At 37.8% G+C, this 18,606-nt stretch overlaps 1 protein-coding gene across 2 annotated transcripts in view; it reads left to right on the top strand.

Annotated features, from left to right (window-relative positions):
• Window positions 1–18,606, top strand: part of ADAM9 (ADAM metallopeptidase domain 9) — a 116,965-nt gene that overhangs the window by 50,611 nt on the left and 47,748 nt on the right. For both annotated transcript variants that reach the window (XR_001003861.1, XM_011960675.1), the window contains exons 13-14: window positions 9,564–9,656; window positions 10,654–10,849. Coding sequence is in view for 1 of the 2 variants with exons in the window: in XM_011960675.1 (XP_011816065.1) it covers window positions 9,564–9,656; window positions 10,654–10,849 (289 nt within the window). In the remaining variant the exon portion in view is untranslated. The remainder of the gene's footprint in view (window positions 1–9,563; window positions 9,657–10,653; window positions 10,850–18,606) is intronic.

Here is an 18,606-nt window from a genome sequence, read left to right as displayed (position 1 = left end):
TGTGACCTTTGGCAGTGTGCGTATCCCTGGGTACTTGAGATTAAGAGAATGGTGATGACTTTTAACCAGCAAGCTGCCTTCAGGCACTAGTTTAACAAAGCACATCCTGTACAGCCCAAAATCCCTTAAACCTTGAGTCAAGGACAAGGTTGAGGGTAGGGTCACAGATTAACAGCATCTCAAATACAGAACAAAATGGAGTCTCTTATGTCTACTTCTTTCTATATAGACACAGTAACAGTCTGATCTCTCTTTCTTTTCCCCACACTAACAGGTATGAAATGATATTTCATTGTGGTTTTGATTTGCATTTCCATAACAATGAGTGACATTGAGCATCTTTTCATATACCTGTTGGCTCTTTGTGTGTCTTCATGGAGAAATGTCTGTTAAGTCTTAGGCCCATTTTAATTCATTTTTTTTGTTTCTTTTAACATTTTTATGTATTTAAGAGATATAAATGCAGATTTCTTGCATGTATATATTGCATATTGGTGAAGTGAGGGCTTTTCATGTACCCATTGTTCAAACAGTGAACATTGTACCCAATAGGTAATTTTTCTGCCCTCACATCCCTCCCATGCTCCCACCTGTTGGGGTCTCCAGTGTCTGTTATTCCACTCTGTACGTCCGTGAATACTGATTGCTTAGCTCCCACTTATTAAGTGAGAACTGCAGTATTTGACTTTCTGCCTCTGAGTTATTTCAGTTAGGATAATTATAACCCATTTTAAATCAGGTTATTAGTTTTTCATTTTTTGCTATTGAGCTATAGCACTTCCTATATATTTTGAAAGTTTACGCCTTATCACATATATGGTTTGCAGATGTTTCCCCCTATTCCATAACTTGGCTTTTCACTCTGTGGATTGCTTTCTATGCTGTGTAGAAGGTTTTTCGTTTGATATAGTCCCACTTGTCTATTTGTGGCTTCTGTTGCCTTTAATTTTGGCATCATATCCATGAAATCATTGCCAAGACCAATGTCATGAAGCTTTACCTCTGTTTTCTTCTAAGAGTTTTAATGTTTCAGGCCTTATGTTTAAGTCTTTAATCCATTTTAAGTTAATTTTTGTGTATGGCATAAGATAAGGTTCCAGTTTCATCCTTTTGCATGTTGATACCAGTTTTCCAGGGGGAAAGGGACTACTTTTTCACCATTCTTTTTCTTGGCATCCTTGTTGAAGATCGGGTGATCTCATATGTGTTGGTTTTTATTTCTGCATTCTTTATTCTGTTCCATTGGTCTGTATGTCTAAATTTTATTTTATTTTAGATTCAGGGGGGTACATATATATGTTTGTTACATGGGTGTATTGTATTCTGGTGGGGATTGGGCTTCTGGTATACCCATTACCCAAACAGTGAACGTTGTACCTTATACATAATTTGTCAGCCCTCACCCTTCTCCCACCCTTTCCCCTTTGGGAGTTCCCAGTGTCTATCACCTCCATCTTTATGTCCATGTGCACCCACTGTTTAGCTCACACTTACAAGTGAGAATATGCAATGTTTGATTTTGTGTTTCTGAGTTAGTTCACTTCGGATAATGGCGTCCAGCTCCATCCATGTTGCTGCAAAGGACATGATTTCATTCCTTTTTTTCTGGCTACATAGTGTTCCATGGTGTGCGTGCGTGCGTGTGTGTGTGTATATATATGATTTTTCTCATCCAGTCAACTGTTGATGGACACTTACATTAGTTTCATGACTTTGCTATTGTAAATAGTGCTGCAGTGAGCATATCAGTGCAGATATCTTTTTTATATAATGATTTATTTTCCTTTGGGTAGATACCCAGTAGTGGAATTGCTGGGTCAAATGGTAGTTTTAGTTTTAGTTCTTTGAAAAATCTTTATACTGTTTTCCATAGAGGTTGAACTGATTTACATTCCCAGCAACAGTGTATAAGCATTCCCTTTTTTCTGCATCTGCACCAATAGCAGCCTTTTTTTTTTTTTTGACTTTTTGATGATAGCCATTCTGACTGTTGTAAGATGATATCTCATTGTAGTTTTAGTATGTGTTTCTCTGATGTTCAGTGATGTTGAGCATTTTTTCATGTGTTTGGCAGCTGCTTGTATTTCTTCTGAGGAATAGATTTTATTGAATCTGTATATCACTTTGGGTGATATGGACAATTTACCAATTTTAATTCTTCCAGTCCATGAACATAGGATGTCTTTCCAAGTATTTGTATCATCTTTTATTTCTTTTAGCAATGTTTTGTAGTTTTTAGTGTGTAATCTTTTTCCTCACATGTTAAGCTTATTCACAAATAGTTTGTTTTCAATACTATTGTATATAGCTTTGTTTCCTTAATATCCTTTTTGTAGTTCATTGTTAGTATGTGGAAATGACCTTATTTTTGCGTGTCAGTTTTGTATCCTGCAACTTTACTGAATTTATTTATTAGTTATAACAGTTTTTTGATGGACTCTTTGGGATTTTCTATATGTATGATCTTGTCATCTTAAAAGAGGGACGGTTTTGCTTCATTTCCAACGTAGATGCCTTTTAGTTCTTTTTCTTGCTAATTGCTCTGGCTAGGACTTCCAATACCAAGTTGAATAGAAGTGGCAAGATTGGGCATCCTTGCTTCATTTCTGAACTTAGAGGAAAAACTTTTTGTTTTTCACAACCAGGTATGATTTTAGCTATGGGAATTTCATATATGCCCTAATTATGTTGAAGTTATTTTCCTTTGTTTCTAGTTTGTTGAGAGCTTTTTGCATGAAAGGATGTTGAATTTTATCAAGTGCTTTTTCTGTATCTGTTGACATGGTCATGCGATTTTTATCCTTCATTTTGTTAATGTGACATATCTCATTAATTATTTTTTATTATTTATTTATTAATTTTTTTGAGACAGAGTCTCACTGTTGCCCAGGCTGGAGTGCAGTGCTGCTAACACAGCTCACTGCAGCTTTGACCTAATGGGCTCAAGTGATTCTCGTGCCTCAGCCTCTTGAGTAGTTGGGACTACAGGCATATGCCACCATGCCTGACAAATTTTTGTATTTTTTGTAGAGAAGGAATTTTGCCACGTTACCTAGACTGGTCTCAAACTCCTGAACTCAAGCAGTCTGGCTGCCTAAGACACCCAGAGTGATAGGATTACAGGTGTGCACCACTGCACCTGGTCTCATTAATCGATTTTTGTATATCAAACTATCCCAATTTATATCCAAGGATAAATTCTACTAGGTCAGGTGTATTTTACTTCCAATGTGCTACTGAATTTGGTTTGCTAGTATTTTGTTGAAGATTTTACATCTGTATTTATTTGGCACATTGGCCTGTAGTTTTTTTATTTATGGCATCAGTTGAAATGTCTCCTTTCTCATTTCTGATTTTGAGTCTTCTCTTTCTTTTTCTTAGCTAAGGTTGGTCAATATTGCTTATCTTTTGAAAAATACTAACTCTTGGTTTTGCTGATTTTTCAATTCTTTTTCTAGTCTCAATTTTATTTCTGATCTGAAGTTCATTATTTTCCTTATGATAATTTTGAGTTTAAATTTTCTGTTGCTTTTCAAGTTGCTTGGTTTGTAAAGTTAGATTGTTTATTTGAGGTTTTTTTTTGGACAGAGTCTCACTGTGTTGTCAGGGCTGGAGTGTAGTGGCACAATCTTGGTTCATTGCAACCTCCACCTCCTGGGTTCTAGCGATTCTTGTGCCTCAGCTTCCTGAGTAGCTGGGATTACAGGCGCTCACCACCATGCCTGGCTAATTTTTTAGTAGAGATGGGGTTTTGCCATGTTGACCAGGCTGGTCTTGAACTCCTGACCTCAGGTGATCTACCTGCCTAGGTCTCCCAAAGTGCTGGGATTACAGGTGTGAGCCATCACGTCCGGCTCCTTTTAGTATTATTTTTGCTGTATTTCGTAAGTTTTTACATATTGTGTTTTTTGTTTGTCCAAAAGTATTTTTTAATTTTGTGTTTGATTCCCTTTTTGACCCATTGGTTGTCCCAAAGTGTGTTGTTTAATTTCCACATATTGGTGATGTTTCCATTTTCCTTTTATTGCCATCTTTTTCTATTCTAATTGCTAGTTTCATCCATTCTGGTCAGAAAATACATTTGGTATGATTTCAGTCTTCTTAAATTTCTAAAGACCTGTTTTGTGACCTAACATGTGAGCCTAGAGAGAGTTCCATGTGTGCCTGAGAATAGTATGTATTCTGCCACTGTGGGGGAGAATGTTCTGTATATTTTGTTTGTGTGTTGATGTTCTTTTATCCCTATTCCTTTTTCTTTTATGTAACTTCCTTCTATAAGTATTTGTTTATGGTTACCTTGGAGTGTACCTAAAATACCTTGTAGTAATAACAGTGTTTTTAAGCTGATAACAACATAACATCAATTACAGACAAAAACTCTTCACTTTAAGTTCTCCCATTACACAGTTTATGTTGTTGTTACAGTTTACAATCCATTAATACTGTGTATCTTTCAACATATTTTTTAGTTTGTTTTTGTTTTTGTTTTTGAGATGGAGTTTTGCTCTTGTCCAGGCTGGAGTGTAATGGTGCCATGGCTCACTGCAACCTCTGCCTCCTGGGTTCAAGTGATTCTTCTGCCTCAGCCTCCCGAGTAGCTGGGATTACAGGTGCCTGCCACCATGATTGCCTAATTTTTGTATTTTTAATGGAGACGGGGTTTCACCATGTTGTCCAGGCTGGTCTCAAACTCTTGACCTCAAGTGATCTGCCTGCCTCGGCCTCCCAAAGTGCTGGGATTACAGGCGTGAGCCAGTGTGCCTGGCCTGTAGTTTATATTTTATGCTTTTTCTTCTAAATTTACACTAGAAGTGAAAGTGATTTACTCAGTACCATTAACAGCAACCCAGTATTTTGCATTTGTCTATATATTTATTCTTACTAATTAATTTTATACTTTCTTATGCTCCTGTGTTGCTGTCTAGCAGTCTTTCATTTCAAGTTGAAGAACTCCATTTCACATTTCTTAGAAGAAAGGTCTAGTCATGATGAACTCCTCTGCTTTTGTTTTTCTAGGAAAGTCTTAATGTCTTCTTCATTTTTAAAGGATAGTTTTGCCAGATATAGGATTCTTTCTTGGCAGTTTTTTCTTTCATTAGTTTAATATGTCACCTCATTCCCTTCTGGTCTACAAGATTTCTGCTGAAAAATCCACTAATGGCCTGATGCGGGTTCCCTTGTGTGTGATGAGTTGCTGTCTTTCTTACTGCTTTTCAAAATTCTTTGTCTTTTGATAATTTGAGTGTAATGTTTCTTGGTGTTGATTTCTTTCGATTCCTCTTACTTAAGATTCTTTGGGATTCCTGCATGTGGACGTCCATTTCTTTCCCCAGATTTGGGAAAATTTCACCCACTACCTCTTTGAAATAAGCTTTTTGGTACTTTTTCTTTGTCTGCTCCTTGTGGGATTGCCACAGTATGTATATTGGTCTCTTGATGCTGTCTCATAAATCCCTTAAGCTTTATTCACTTGTATTTCTTTCTCTTTTTGCTCCTCTGACTTGATAAGGTAACCTGACTTTGAGTTTGTTGAATCTTCCTTCTGTTTGCTGTGATCTGCTGTTGAACTCCTCTGTTGCATTTTTCCATTAGGTTGGTGTATTCTTCAGCCCTGAAGAATAGTGAGAAGACCTTCTTTACTAATTAACCTGGCCAGAGCTTTTTTGGGCCTCTCAAACTTTCATGTTTGTTAAAACTGCTGTTTCTGTTGTTGTTAGCCCCCTGGTGTCTACACTGTGCTGGAGCCCATCAGTGTTCCGAAAGGGGAGAAAGAAGTGATTTGTTGGGCAATCACTAGAAAAGTTGCAACATGTGACACATGGTCCAACTGTTTCTCTTTTCAGGGCAAAGCTTGGAAGTGGTATTTTATTTATTTATTTATTTATTTAAATCACTGTGTTAAACTGGGTAAAGGAACTGTGGCAAGTGTCTGAGCAATAGTTGGAACAACTACCTTTGTTCTTTGTGGCCTTCAGGGATCTAGCATATACCAGCTCCATCTGTGCTCTGAGAGAGGAGAGAGAAAAGCCAATTCCTTGGGTAGCTCCTAGAAAAATTGTAGCATTTGGTGTGTGGTCCTCCGGGAGAAGCTAGGAGCTTTTTTTTTTTTTTTTTTTAAGTATTATTATTATTATCCATTTACTTTGTGTTGAGACAGGATGAGGAGCTGTGGCAAGTGTCCACATGCTAGTTTAACCTGCCACCTTTGTTCTCTGAAACTCCCAGGGATCTAATATATTTCAAGTCCTATATGTCATCAGAGACAGATGAGAGGGAAGGTAGTCCCTCAGGAAGCACTCTAAAAAACTGTAATACTGGATGTGTGGCCCAACTCTTTCTCTCCTCAGGGAGATACTGAGAGCTGTTTCCTCCTGATCTTATATGCCATGTCATGGGTTGGGATTGTGGCGAGAAAGGATCTTCAGTTTTCCTACTGGTTTCTACTGGTACAATTGCCTGCAATTGTAGTAGCCTCTCAACTAGTTTCTGGATTTCTTACAAAGGGAATTGATTAGCGTGTTACTGTTGAATTGCTGACTTTTTATAGGAAATTTGTTAGCCTCCAATGAAAGTTAAAATGCACATGCTTTTAGATCTAGTAATTCTACCTTTATGTAACTGTCTTAGAGAAATATTTGTATATATGCACATGGGATGTGTACAGGGATGTTTATTGCAGCACTGCCTGTTGGAGGAAGGAGAATCCAGGGCTTTCTATTCTCCCATTTTGGTGATGCCACTCTGGCTTTTGTTTTTGTGTATAAATAAAATCAGATTTAATATTGTTGAAAATTGACTTAAAATCTGTTGTGTGCAGATTTTTTTCTATTTCGATATCCTGGATATTTTTCTGTATCATTTTATTATGTAGACATCACCCTTTTAATTTGCTGAACAATATTCCAATGTAAGGATTTACTATGATTTATTTAACCATACTCTAATTACTGTAATTAGTGTTTTCTATTGTAAACAGTGCTGCAATATACATCCTTGTACACAACTCATGTGTATATATACAGACATACACACCTCATGTGTATATATATATAGATATACACACGTCATGTGTATATATACAAATATTTTTCTGTGATAGTTATTGTACATAAAGGTAGAATTATTGGATCTAAAAGCATGTACATTTTAACTTATATCAGAAGCTAATGAATTTCCTATAAATAGTCTGGGTCAGTTTGCATTTCTGACAACAGTATATTATGCCATTGTGTATCCATAGTCTTACTAGCACAGGATAATATGTTTTCTTAATTTTGGCAAGCTGATGGGTAAAAAATAAGAAGATACTATTTTAGTTTACAGATTTTCATATGATTATAGATTATAGGCATCATTTTCTTCTATGAATTATTATTTTATGTATTATCAGTTCTCTTGATTCATTGAATCTTTATTTTAAATTGATTTTTAGGCCTCTTTCTGTAAGATGGGCATAACTCCTTTGTTATATATGTTCTAATATTCTTTATTTATAGCTTATTTAACTTTTTATAGGTTACATTTTATGTTGAAATTTAAAATTTAAATGAAGGCAAATTTACTAATATTTTTCCTGTAATGGTTTCAGAAATTTGTATCTTTAGCTGGCTTTTAGTATTCTTATATATAGATCATCATCATAGCCCCTCTACAGATTATTTTAGTTTTTGTTAAATTTAAAATTTTTATGTTAGCTCTTTGAGGAGGGGGCATATGGAGTAAACTTGGAAATTAAACTTATCCACTAACGATCAGTTGTTGTGGAACCATTTAAAAAGGTTCCTTTACGATAACCTAAGTTCTTATATACATTGTCTATTTCCTGATTCCCTATTCTTTCATGAAGCCAACTGTCCTAAAGTGTTTTTGAACTGGCCAGCATTCACCTACAAATCTTTATGTGAACTTACGTTTTTAATTCTGTTGGGTAAATGCCCCGGAGTGGAATGACTTGGTTAGATGGTAGAGGTATTTAACTTTTCAAGAAACTCTCAAACTGTTTTCTAAAGTAATTGTACCATTTCTCATTTCCATCCTTAGTGTATGAGAGTTCTCATTGTTTCGTATCCTCACCAATACTTCATGTGGTGAGTCTTTAATTTTAGCCATTCTATTGAGTGTGAGGTGGTGACTCATTGAGGTTTTATTTGTATTTCTTTAGTGACTAATGATGTGTTGAGTGTGTTTTCATGTGCTTATTTGCCATCAGGCTATCTTGTGGTGATATGACTGTTCACCTCTTTCCCCTCATTTAAAAATTTTGATTACTTATTATTGAGTTTTGAGAATACTTTGTGTATTCTGTATACAACTTCTCTATCAGATTGTCAATATTTTTTCCAAGTTGTAGCTTGCCTTTAATTAGCTTAGCAGTATCTTTTGAAGAGCAGAACTTTTACATGTTGATGAAGTTTATTTTATAAACTTGTAATTTTATCGGTTGTTCTTTGGGTGTCCTATCTAAGGACTTCTTGCCTACTCCACAGTTGCAAAGGTTTTCTCCTAGAAGTTTTATAGTTTTAGGTTTCACATTTAGTTCCATGATGCATTTTGACTTTTTTTTTTGGTATATTTCAAGACGTGCATTAAAGTACATTTATTTTTAAATGTTTATTATGAAATAATTATAATCTGACAGGAAGTTGCAAAATAATATAGAGTCCTATGTACTTTTCACCCAGTTTTCCTTAGTGATAACACCTTATAAAGCTGTACCACAGAATACAGAACAGAACATTGACGTTGCTATTTTAACAGAGAAGATGTCTCTGTGGGTGGGAGTTTGGGGGTAAGAAGGAGCCGTGGTGGCCCAGAGTATGGTGAGAGAAGCCAAGCAAGGTAAAAAGAGTGTTCAACTAGGGTGAAGAGCCACCCAACAGAGAAGTTAGACCCTGAGCATGAAGATAAATGTCTTTATGGATGCTAACCTCTCTGTGATCATCAGACGTACTGTTATGAAAGGAATGTTTGTGCTTCCCCAAAACTCATGTGTTGGAACCCAACCACCGGCACGGCTACATTTGGAAATGGGGCCTTTAAGGAAGTAATTAAAGTTAAATGAGGTCATAAGGGTGGGGCCCTGATCCACTAGGATCAGTGTCCTTGTAAGAAGAGACACCAAACATCTTGCCTTTTCTCTGCCCATATGCACTGAGGAAGGGCTATGTTAGTACACAGAAAGAAGACAGCCCTCTGCAAGTCAGGAAGAGAGTCCTCACCAGAAACGGAACTAATAGGAACCTTGATCTTGGATTTCTAGCCTCAAGAACTGTGAGAAAATAAATTTCTGCAGTTTAAACCTGTGGTATTTTGTTATGGCATTCTAAACAGACTAAGTAAGGCACATACTATATGATTTCTTTCCTTTGAAATATGTTGAGACCTAAATACTTGCATCTGAAGAGACACTGTTAAATCCAGAAACAGTAAGCGACTGTTTCTGGAGGGTAACTGCTACAGTCATGTTAGAATGAAGTAGATTTTAGGTGAAAGATAAGAATTTTATTAATGAATATTAATGTCAATAACTAATTTCTTTATTGACAGTCATTTTATGTTCACAGGAATGTGAATTGGACCCTTGCTGTGAAGGAAGTACCTGTAAGCTTAAATCATTTGCTGAGTGTGCATATGGTGACTGTTGTAAAGACTGTCGGGTAAGGAATTCCTCCCTCTTGGGAACAATAAAAAAAAAGAAAAGGAAAATCTGTGTATATCAAAATTTGTTTTTTGAGATTTCTGAGTGAGCACTATTTTTATTTTATGGTCATGGGAAAAATTTTATGCCACTTGTGTGTAATTTTAAAGCACACTCTTTTACATTAAACGGTCTGTTGAGATTGTTTTCTAAGTAGAAACTTTTTTTTTCCTGATTTTTAGAGTAACATATATGCTTGTTAGCAATAATTAAATAACACAAAACCATAGAAAGTAGAGCATGAAAGAGCCTCTATCATTTTATACTCTTCAGGTAGCCATTGTTGATAATTTGTTAATATAATCACGTTTTTTCTATACAAATGTGATTGTATGTGTGTGTGTGTGTTCTTAAGTGGGTAAGCACAGATACATATATTTTTATTACCTGCTTTTTTCAATATGACACGATGAACTTTTTTTTCCCATTCATGTAGTTCTATAATACATAGTTATTTAAGTAATATTACTTATACAGTTGTACCATAATTTCTTTAGTTAACTAATGATGGACATTTTGATTGCTTCCAATTACTGCTTATAAGAGAAATCACTGGTGCAGAATATTCATACTAAGTTTTGATATACATTTTATATATCTTTCACAAATGTGCCAGTCTGTACTTCTACCAACAGTGTTATCAAATACTTGTTTCCTTATGCCAATATTGGTTACTAGTGAGCACTATACTCCTAGTTAGTTCAGTAGGTGTAAAGGGTTCTTGTATTTTTATTTAGTTTGCATTTCTTTTGGTTACAAATGAGGTTATGTTTCTTTACTTTCCATAGTTAGGACTTACATGAATTACCTATTGTTAGCCATTGTTCATTTTTCTGTTGGGTTAATCTTTTGTTATTGTTAGAATGCTTTGTAGATGTAAATTCTGTGGTTTCACATTTGATTAATTTGTGGACATTATCCTGATACTTCTGTTTAATTGCATTTTATTTCACTAGTTCCTACCAGGAGGTACTTTATGCCGAGGAAAAACCAGTGAGTGTGATGTTCCAGAGTATTGCAATGGTTCTTCTCAGTTCTGTCAGCCAGATGTTTTTATTCAGAATGGATATCCTTGCCAGAATAACAAAGCCTATTGCTACAACGGCATGTGCCAGTATTATGATGCTCAGTGTCAAGTCATCTTTGGCTCAAGTAAGATATCATCATTTATAATTGATTGCTTTGATATTATTTATTTTTGATTTAGATATTTTAAAAAAGGTAATGAAACATTATTGATAAAGTTGAGGCTCTCTTGTTTCTCATCATATTTCCTTTCTTCCTTCTTTGGAGGCAGTCATGATCATGAATTTAGTATGCACAGATTCAGTTGATGTTTTCTAATTTTTACTGTCTATATCTTTTTATGTTTTTTTGTGTATCGTGCACACACACGCACAAATACATTTGTAGTATCCTCTAGTTTTAATAATGTTGAATTGTGCACATGGGTCTGCTGTTTGCATTGTTCACTCAGCATTTTCTTGAAATTCGTCTATATTGATATATTTATATCATAGTATATTAAAGTATTCCATTAGATAAATGGATCATGATTTAGTTATTTTCTTACTGATAGATATTTGGGATTTAAAAAAATTTATGTATTTTTTTTTAAAGTTCTTATTTTTATCGAGGGCATACACATAGAGAACCAAATTATTGTATAATGTATAGTATGAACAAATAAGGACTGTTCCCACCCAGTATTCCTATCACTTGAGGCAGTTTTACCTTTTCTGGCTAAGATTTTTGTTAACTTGTGCTAAGTTTTTAGATAATCTCTTGGCAATGCTAGTTTTGATTTTTTTGTTCTAGGCATTAGTTATTAATCTTTTACTGTAGAAGATGAGTTAGTTTTCTTTCCTTCTCTTCTTTCAACCCTTAACAACTCCCGTCATACCTATGCTCATTTTCCATTCTTCATCCTCCCAATATGGATTAATTGTAATTTTAGTTAGGGCAGTGTTGACTGTGTATTGTATAATGGCCACATTAATGCTCTTCACAACTAAACCATATAGTAAGTTATAATTACTTTCCTGATTTCTCTAGAGTTACTAATTCTCTATCTGTTTTTCTCTCTCTCTTTTGGTTTGGTTAATTTCCTATGTACTTTCCATTAATTGACTTGTATATTGTTAACCATTGGCCTGATTGTGCCTTCAGTTGATTAGTGGCATCGAGTATTCTGTTTATTTCAATTTGTTCATATAAGTCTGAACAGAAGTCCTCTGTTCCTCTTCAGTCTTGACTGGTTTCCCTCTGTATAGTTAGTGTTCTCCAGATAAATGGAACCATTGTGTTGCGTGTTTATGTATACAGTTGTATACCACATAACAACATTTTGGTCAGTGAGAGACTGCATATACAACAGTGGTCTCATAAAATTATAAGACTGTATTTTTACTGTAATGTTTCTATGTTTAGATCTAATGTTTAGATATCTTTTCTATGTTTAGATGCCATTGCATGTTACCGTTGCCTACAGTGTTTAGTCCAGTGTCATGGTGTACACATTTGTAGCCTAGGAGCGGTAGGCTGTACCACAGAGCCCAGATGTGTAGTAGGCTGTACCACCTAGGTTTGTTTAAGTGCACACTGTGATGTTTGCACAATGACAAAATCACCCAACAACTCACTTCTCAGATCATATCCCTGTTGTTAAGTGACACATTACTGTAGATATTACTGTATATATAATCTGGAGGACTTATTACATGAATCTAATATTAATATATAATATATAATTTACATATATACTATATTAAATGTGTAATCTTATATATTTATTACATGAAAATCGAATATATGCTCCTGGAGGACTCTGATATATTAGATTCATGTAATAAATCCTGCATAATAGCACGAGCCCATATATGAACTGGCTATGTGATTGTGGAGGCTGCTAAGTGTCAGATCTGCAGGGAGAGTCAGCAATCTGGAGACCCTGTAGAGCTGATGGTATAGTTCCAATTAGAAGTCTGGCAGGCTCATGACCATGGAAGAGCTAGTGTTTCAGTTCAATTCCAGAGGCAGGAAAACAGCTGATGTCTCACTCCAAAGACCTTCAGGAAGACTTTTCTCTTACTTCAGGGAGGACTGGCCTTTTCATTCGAGTTTGAAATTGATTGGATGAGGCCCACCTCCAATAGGGTGGGCAGTCTGCTTTACTGAGTCTACTGATTTCAATGTTAATCTCATCCAAAATCACCCTTACAGAGACATCCGTAATTACGTTTGATTAAATATCTGGGAATTCTGTGGATCAAATTAACCTTACTAAAAAGGGTAAAATTAACCCTAATCAAAAAATCCACTCCTTGTCAACTAGACACCTTGTTAAACCATACCAAATCTCCAAATGTGGACCTTGTTAAGGGCATAATTCCACCTAGCATGATATAATACCACTGTCCTGCATACAAGTAAAACCTCGCTAACCTCTTTCCCAGAAAAGGAGGTAAAGTCTTTGAGTGATGTTTATTCTTCTTCTTGATATCCCATAACTTAAATACTGGGATGTAAAATGAACAATACTTAAATACTGTAATATCAAGTCAATATATCTTATGTTGCATGATAAAGGGATAAGGAATGAAAACATATTTGCTCAATACATGTGTGTGTGTGTATGCACACACACATACACACATGCAGCTATTCTTAATGAAACAGTCTTTGTTTCTGTAACTGGTCACGTGGTTGTAGCTGGTATTTATAACTAACTTCCACCCGTTCTGTATTCCCTTTGCCTTCAGCAAGCACATTAGCTGTTTCTGGTTCTTTATCTGTTAGGGTGACCCAAAGTGTCATTCTTGAAGGGTCTGGGCCATTTGTAGTCCTGCCTAGATTGGATTGTTATAGTTTTCCATTGAACTTAAACTTGATCATGGAGCATGGTAACATTAAGAGATGCCCTAAGGGATCTCTGGCATTCTAGACATACTCTTCCTTGCCTCCATTGTGGAGTAGTAGGCCAATTTTCCTTTGGTAGTTCGGATCAGTAATTCTACCTGGCATAGAAACTGCCTTCTTTGCCTGTTGACTCAGAGGTATGAGGAGCCATTGTGACTGGGCTGCTGGCTTAATTTCTAGTTCAGTGGAATCATTATTGTGGCTCCTGGTGGCAGCAGTCCTCCCTTTGGAACTAAGGCCTCTAGTCCAGTAGAGCATAAAGTCATAGGAACAGGAAACAAAATTTTGCTAGTGGGTCACTATGGATAATGTTGAGTGGTGTTCCTCCCATTTCCACCCCTTGATACCTGGACGCATGAATCCTGGTTATGGGAAAAACAGCATTAGATGTTGGCTGCTGATTGAGAGCATATACAGCCTTTTGGAGAACCTTGCCCCAGCACTGTAAGGTATTGCTACTTAGTGGCACTGTAACTGAGTCTCCAAAAGGCATTTCCACCATGCTGTCAGCCAGCTGCTTCAGGATGGTGGGGAAGGAACATGGTAAGACTACTGAATTCCATGTGCATAGGCCCATTACCTCACTTTTTTGCTATCAAGTGAATTCTTTGGTTTGAAGTAGTGCTGTGTAGAATATTACAATGGTGGGGGAGGAATTTTGTACATCCACAGAAGGTAGTTTTGGTAGTTCACAGGAGTGTTGCTACAGGGATGGCAAATCTATATCAAGAGTGCGTGTCTATCCCAGTAAGAACAAAGCACTGCCTCTTTCATGATGGAAGGGGAAAAATCAGCCTGCCACCAGGCAGCTGACTGACTAACCTAGGGAATAGTGTCATACTGGGGACTCAGGATCGGACTTTGCTACTGGAGAATCTGGGCACTTAGCAGCAGCAATAGCCAGGTCAGTTGTTGAGAGGAAGTCCATGATGCTGAGCCCATGCATTGCTTCCAGCTCTGCCACTGTGAGTACTTGTTTCCTGAGCACATGGATGAGAATAGCTGGCTGGGGAAAGAATGAGTCATCCTGTCTACTTGATTATTAAAATTCTCCTCTACTGAGGTCACCCTTTGGTGAACATTCACATGGGACACAAATATCTTTGCCATACAACCCAGGCATTGGTGTAGCCCATAAACTGGTATTTAATCACATCTGGCTATTTCTTCTTCCAAGGAAAGTGAACAACCAGCTGCACTTCAGGGATGTCCCAGAAAGGGGCTGCAAGTGCTACAGTCATCCACTTTTGGTTCTTCATATCATGTAGAACCATCTGCAAACCAGGTCTCTGTCTTCTTTTCTATTGTCACCTGATGGGTAGGAAATTCCCCATGAGGTTGTAGTTGCTGACTAGGAGAGAAAATGTAGTGTAGCAGGAGTGGGGAGCAGGGGCTTTTGGGGTACTTCTTTATGTAACTTGTGCCTTCCAGGCCTTGGTTGGGCCCAATTACATATGTAGCACTTCCATTTCATGATGGGGTGCTGCTGCACATGCTCAGCTTTATAGCTTGGTGAGTCAGATGACATCCAGTTTATGATGGGCAACTCAGGTTGAATGGAAACTTGGTGAGTGGCCCATGGTTACATGTTCAGTTTCTCCTTTAAGGCCCAGTAGCAGGCCAATAGTTTTTTCTCAAAAGGAGAGTAGTTATTCACAGAGGATCACAAGGCTTTGCTCCAAAATCCTAAATGCTTGCACTGCACCTGACCTATAGGGAACTGTCAGAGGCGCTAAACAGCATTTCTGTCTGTAACTGCTGGTTCAAGCACTGTTTGATTTCTATCTGTAACTGCTGCTTCAAACACCACTTGATCAAGTGGGCTAAGCAGCAGAGCGTCTTGCCTGACAGCCTGGACCTATTGCAGAGTTTCCCTTTGTTCTGGGCCTTGCTCAAAACTAGCGGCTTTTTGGGTCACTGGGTAAATGGGCCAGAGTTACACAACCAAATGAAGAATATTTTGCCTTTAGAAATCCAGATGGACCACTCAACATTGTGCCATTCTGTTGGTTGTGGGAGTGGCCAGATGCAACTTCTCCTTCCCCTTAGAAAGGATATCTTGACATGCCTCACACCACCGGACATCTAGAAATTTCACTGGTAGAAGTCACCTGAATTTTTATCAGATTTATTTTCTACTTTCTGTCGTGCAGATATCTTGCCAGTATCAAGAATAGTTGCTTCTTCTTGCTCACTAGGTCTAATGAGCATAATGTCTTCAATGACTAGTGTCATATTTTGTGGAAGGAAAAGGTAATCAAGATCCCCCAAACTAAATTATGACATGGGGCTCTAGAGTTAGTATTCTTCCTAAGTAGGACAGTGAAGGTAAATTGCTGGCCTTGCCAGCTGAAAGCAGCTGCTTCTGATAGGCTGTGTGGATGGGTATAGGTAAAGGTATTTTTCAGATCATAGCTGCATATCATGTATTAGGGGATGTGTTAATTTGCTCAAGCAATGAAATACATTTAGTATAGCAGCTTCAGTTGGAGTCACCACTTAGCTAAGCTTATAATAATCCACTGTCATTCTCTAAGATCTGTCTGTCTTCTGCACAGGCCAAATAGGCAAGTTGAATGGAGATGTGATGAGAGTCCTCACCCCTGCATCTTTCAAGTCCTTGATGTTGACACAAATCTCTGCAGTCCCTTCAGAGATGTGGTATTGCTTCTGGCTTACTGTTTTCCTAGGTAGAGGCACTTTCTAGTGGGTTCCACCTGGCCTTTATTACCATAATGGCCATCACTCCACAGGTCAGGGAACCAGTGTGGCGATTCTGCCAGCTGTTGAGTGTGGTCTGTTTCAATTATACATTCTGGAACTGTGGGAAAAAACCCACAAGGTGGGTTCAGGGACCCACTAGGCCTGCTGTGAGGTGAACCTCAGATAAAACTTCATCAGTCACCTGACCTTCAAAAGCCTGTACTCTGACTTGTTGGCCACAGTGACATTTTGGGTTTGCTGAATTATTTCAGATATAGGTTTCTGTGTTCTGAAAGGTCTAATTTTTTTCTCAGTGCACAATATCTTAGTCTGATCAATTCTGTCTCAGTCTCTTTTGTGCTATTATAACAAAATGCCACAGACCGGGTAATTAGTAGTGAACAGAAATTTACTGACTTCTGGAGGCTGGGAAGTCGAGATAAAGGTGCTGCCACCTGATGAGGGTTGTTTTGCTGAGCCATCACATGACGGAAGGTGGATGGGCAAGAGACGAAGTGGAGCCAAACGCACCGTTTGATAACAATATTAACCTTATCCCAGAGGGCAGAGCCATCATGGCCTAATCACCTCTTAAAGGTCCCACCTCTTAATACTGTCACAATGGCAATTAAATTTCAACATGAATTTTAGAGGGGACAAACATTTAAACCATAGCTGGCTGCTCTAACAAGATGTGCTGTAGACTGTTTGGCTTAAATGGCAGGCATTTACTTCTCAGAGTTCTGGAGTCTGGGAGTCTGAGATCAGAGTGCCAGTCAATTTGGTTCTTGGTGAGGGATCTCTCCCTTCTTCTTATAAGATCGCCAGTCCCATCATAAGGATCTCATCCTCATGATCCCACCTAACTCTGATTACCTCCCAAAGGGCCCATCTCCTAATACCATCACACTGGGGTTAGGGCTTCAACAGATGAATTGTGGGGTACACAAACATTGAAGGGGTACACATACATTCAGTGCATAACCATTGCCTTGGTAAAAGGCCATAGGTCCCTTGGAAATGTCTGGTATAATGATTAACAGTATAAATTTTTGGCAGTGTATGGGAGGGTTCTTCCTTGAGATCTACCCTGCCTTTATTTGAGAGTTTCTGTTTCTGTAAACCGGCTCAAGTCAAGGAATTGATTAAGAGGCTGTGACTTTCTGTTTTTATGATTCAAATTAGACTCGTTTACTTGGCCTAGAGTTTTCTTATTTGGTACAGATCAAGTAAGACTATGGGAAGCTGCCTATCTTGCTTCTACTCTAGACAGAAACAGTGTGATCAACTAGCCAATGCCGTAAGTTTTTACATGGGTCAGGTTATTCTGATTGCTGCTTTGACTCTGCTCTCCATTATGGTAACCATGCCCACCTTGCCTTTGGTGGTTGAATGTTGACACTTTCCTATCATCTAGGATCTGATACTTTCATTGCATTTAAGTTTCCCAACTCAGTGGCCATTGCTCCTACTACAAGGTCTGCCCTTTAGATAAGAGTGATCACAGAGCTTTTCAAGGATGCTAGGCCTCCCTCACAAATTTATTTCCTACAGTCTTGGTAAAAGGTGTGTTTTCTGAATTCTCCAGGGTGGGTAAATACATCTGAAGTGACAAATTGACTCCAACATTTTAGTCTCCCTCAGACTTTGGATCCCTTTCTCTGCATTAAACTGAGACAGGCCCTGCATTCCTGACTTGCTCACTGTGAGCTGCCTTTTGAGTCACATTTCAGCCAGTCAGCTGAACAAACTGTTAGAGACCTTTCTAACTCCCTGAATGGCAACATTCAGTGCAGACTGTCAGATTTGTGAGTCCTCATCAATAAATTCATCCCAATCCAACTTTATATTCCTCCCACCATTGTCTCACACCCTTAGTATCCCTTCCCACACATGTTCCCTGGATTTTTTTCTGTAAATTAGAAAATTCAAGTAGTCTTGGAGTGTGGTGAACCTCCTCATGGGTCGTGTTTAGTATTTCACCTTTAGGGGCATTTTCTATGACTTGAGTCTAGTTATAGGTTTAGAAGCAATGAGATATTTTAGAGGTGGATCCTGAGGGAAACTGGCATTGTCCTGCATGGCAGCTGTCTCCAGGGAGGCTATTACAGTTTCCTCAGGCAATGCAGGGTTAGTCCCCTCAGATGGTAGAGACGCTGTTTCCACTGGCAAAGACGACTCATCAGAATTTAGAGGCTAAGCCAGGTGCCTGTAATCCCAGCACTTTGGGAGGTGAGGCAGACAGATCACTTGAGGTCAGGAGTTCGAGACCAGCCTAGTCAACATGG

The sequence above is a fragment of the Colobus angolensis genome, unplaced genomic scaffold (genome assembly GCF_000951035.1).
Source record: "Colobus angolensis palliatus isolate OR3802 unplaced genomic scaffold, Cang.pa_1.0 Scaffold52, whole genome shotgun sequence".
NCBI lineage: Eukaryota > Metazoa > Chordata > Mammalia > Primates > Cercopithecidae > Colobus > Colobus angolensis.
The sequence above is the reverse complement of the archived record's forward strand: the minus strand, read 5'-3'. Positions and strand labels throughout refer to the sequence as shown.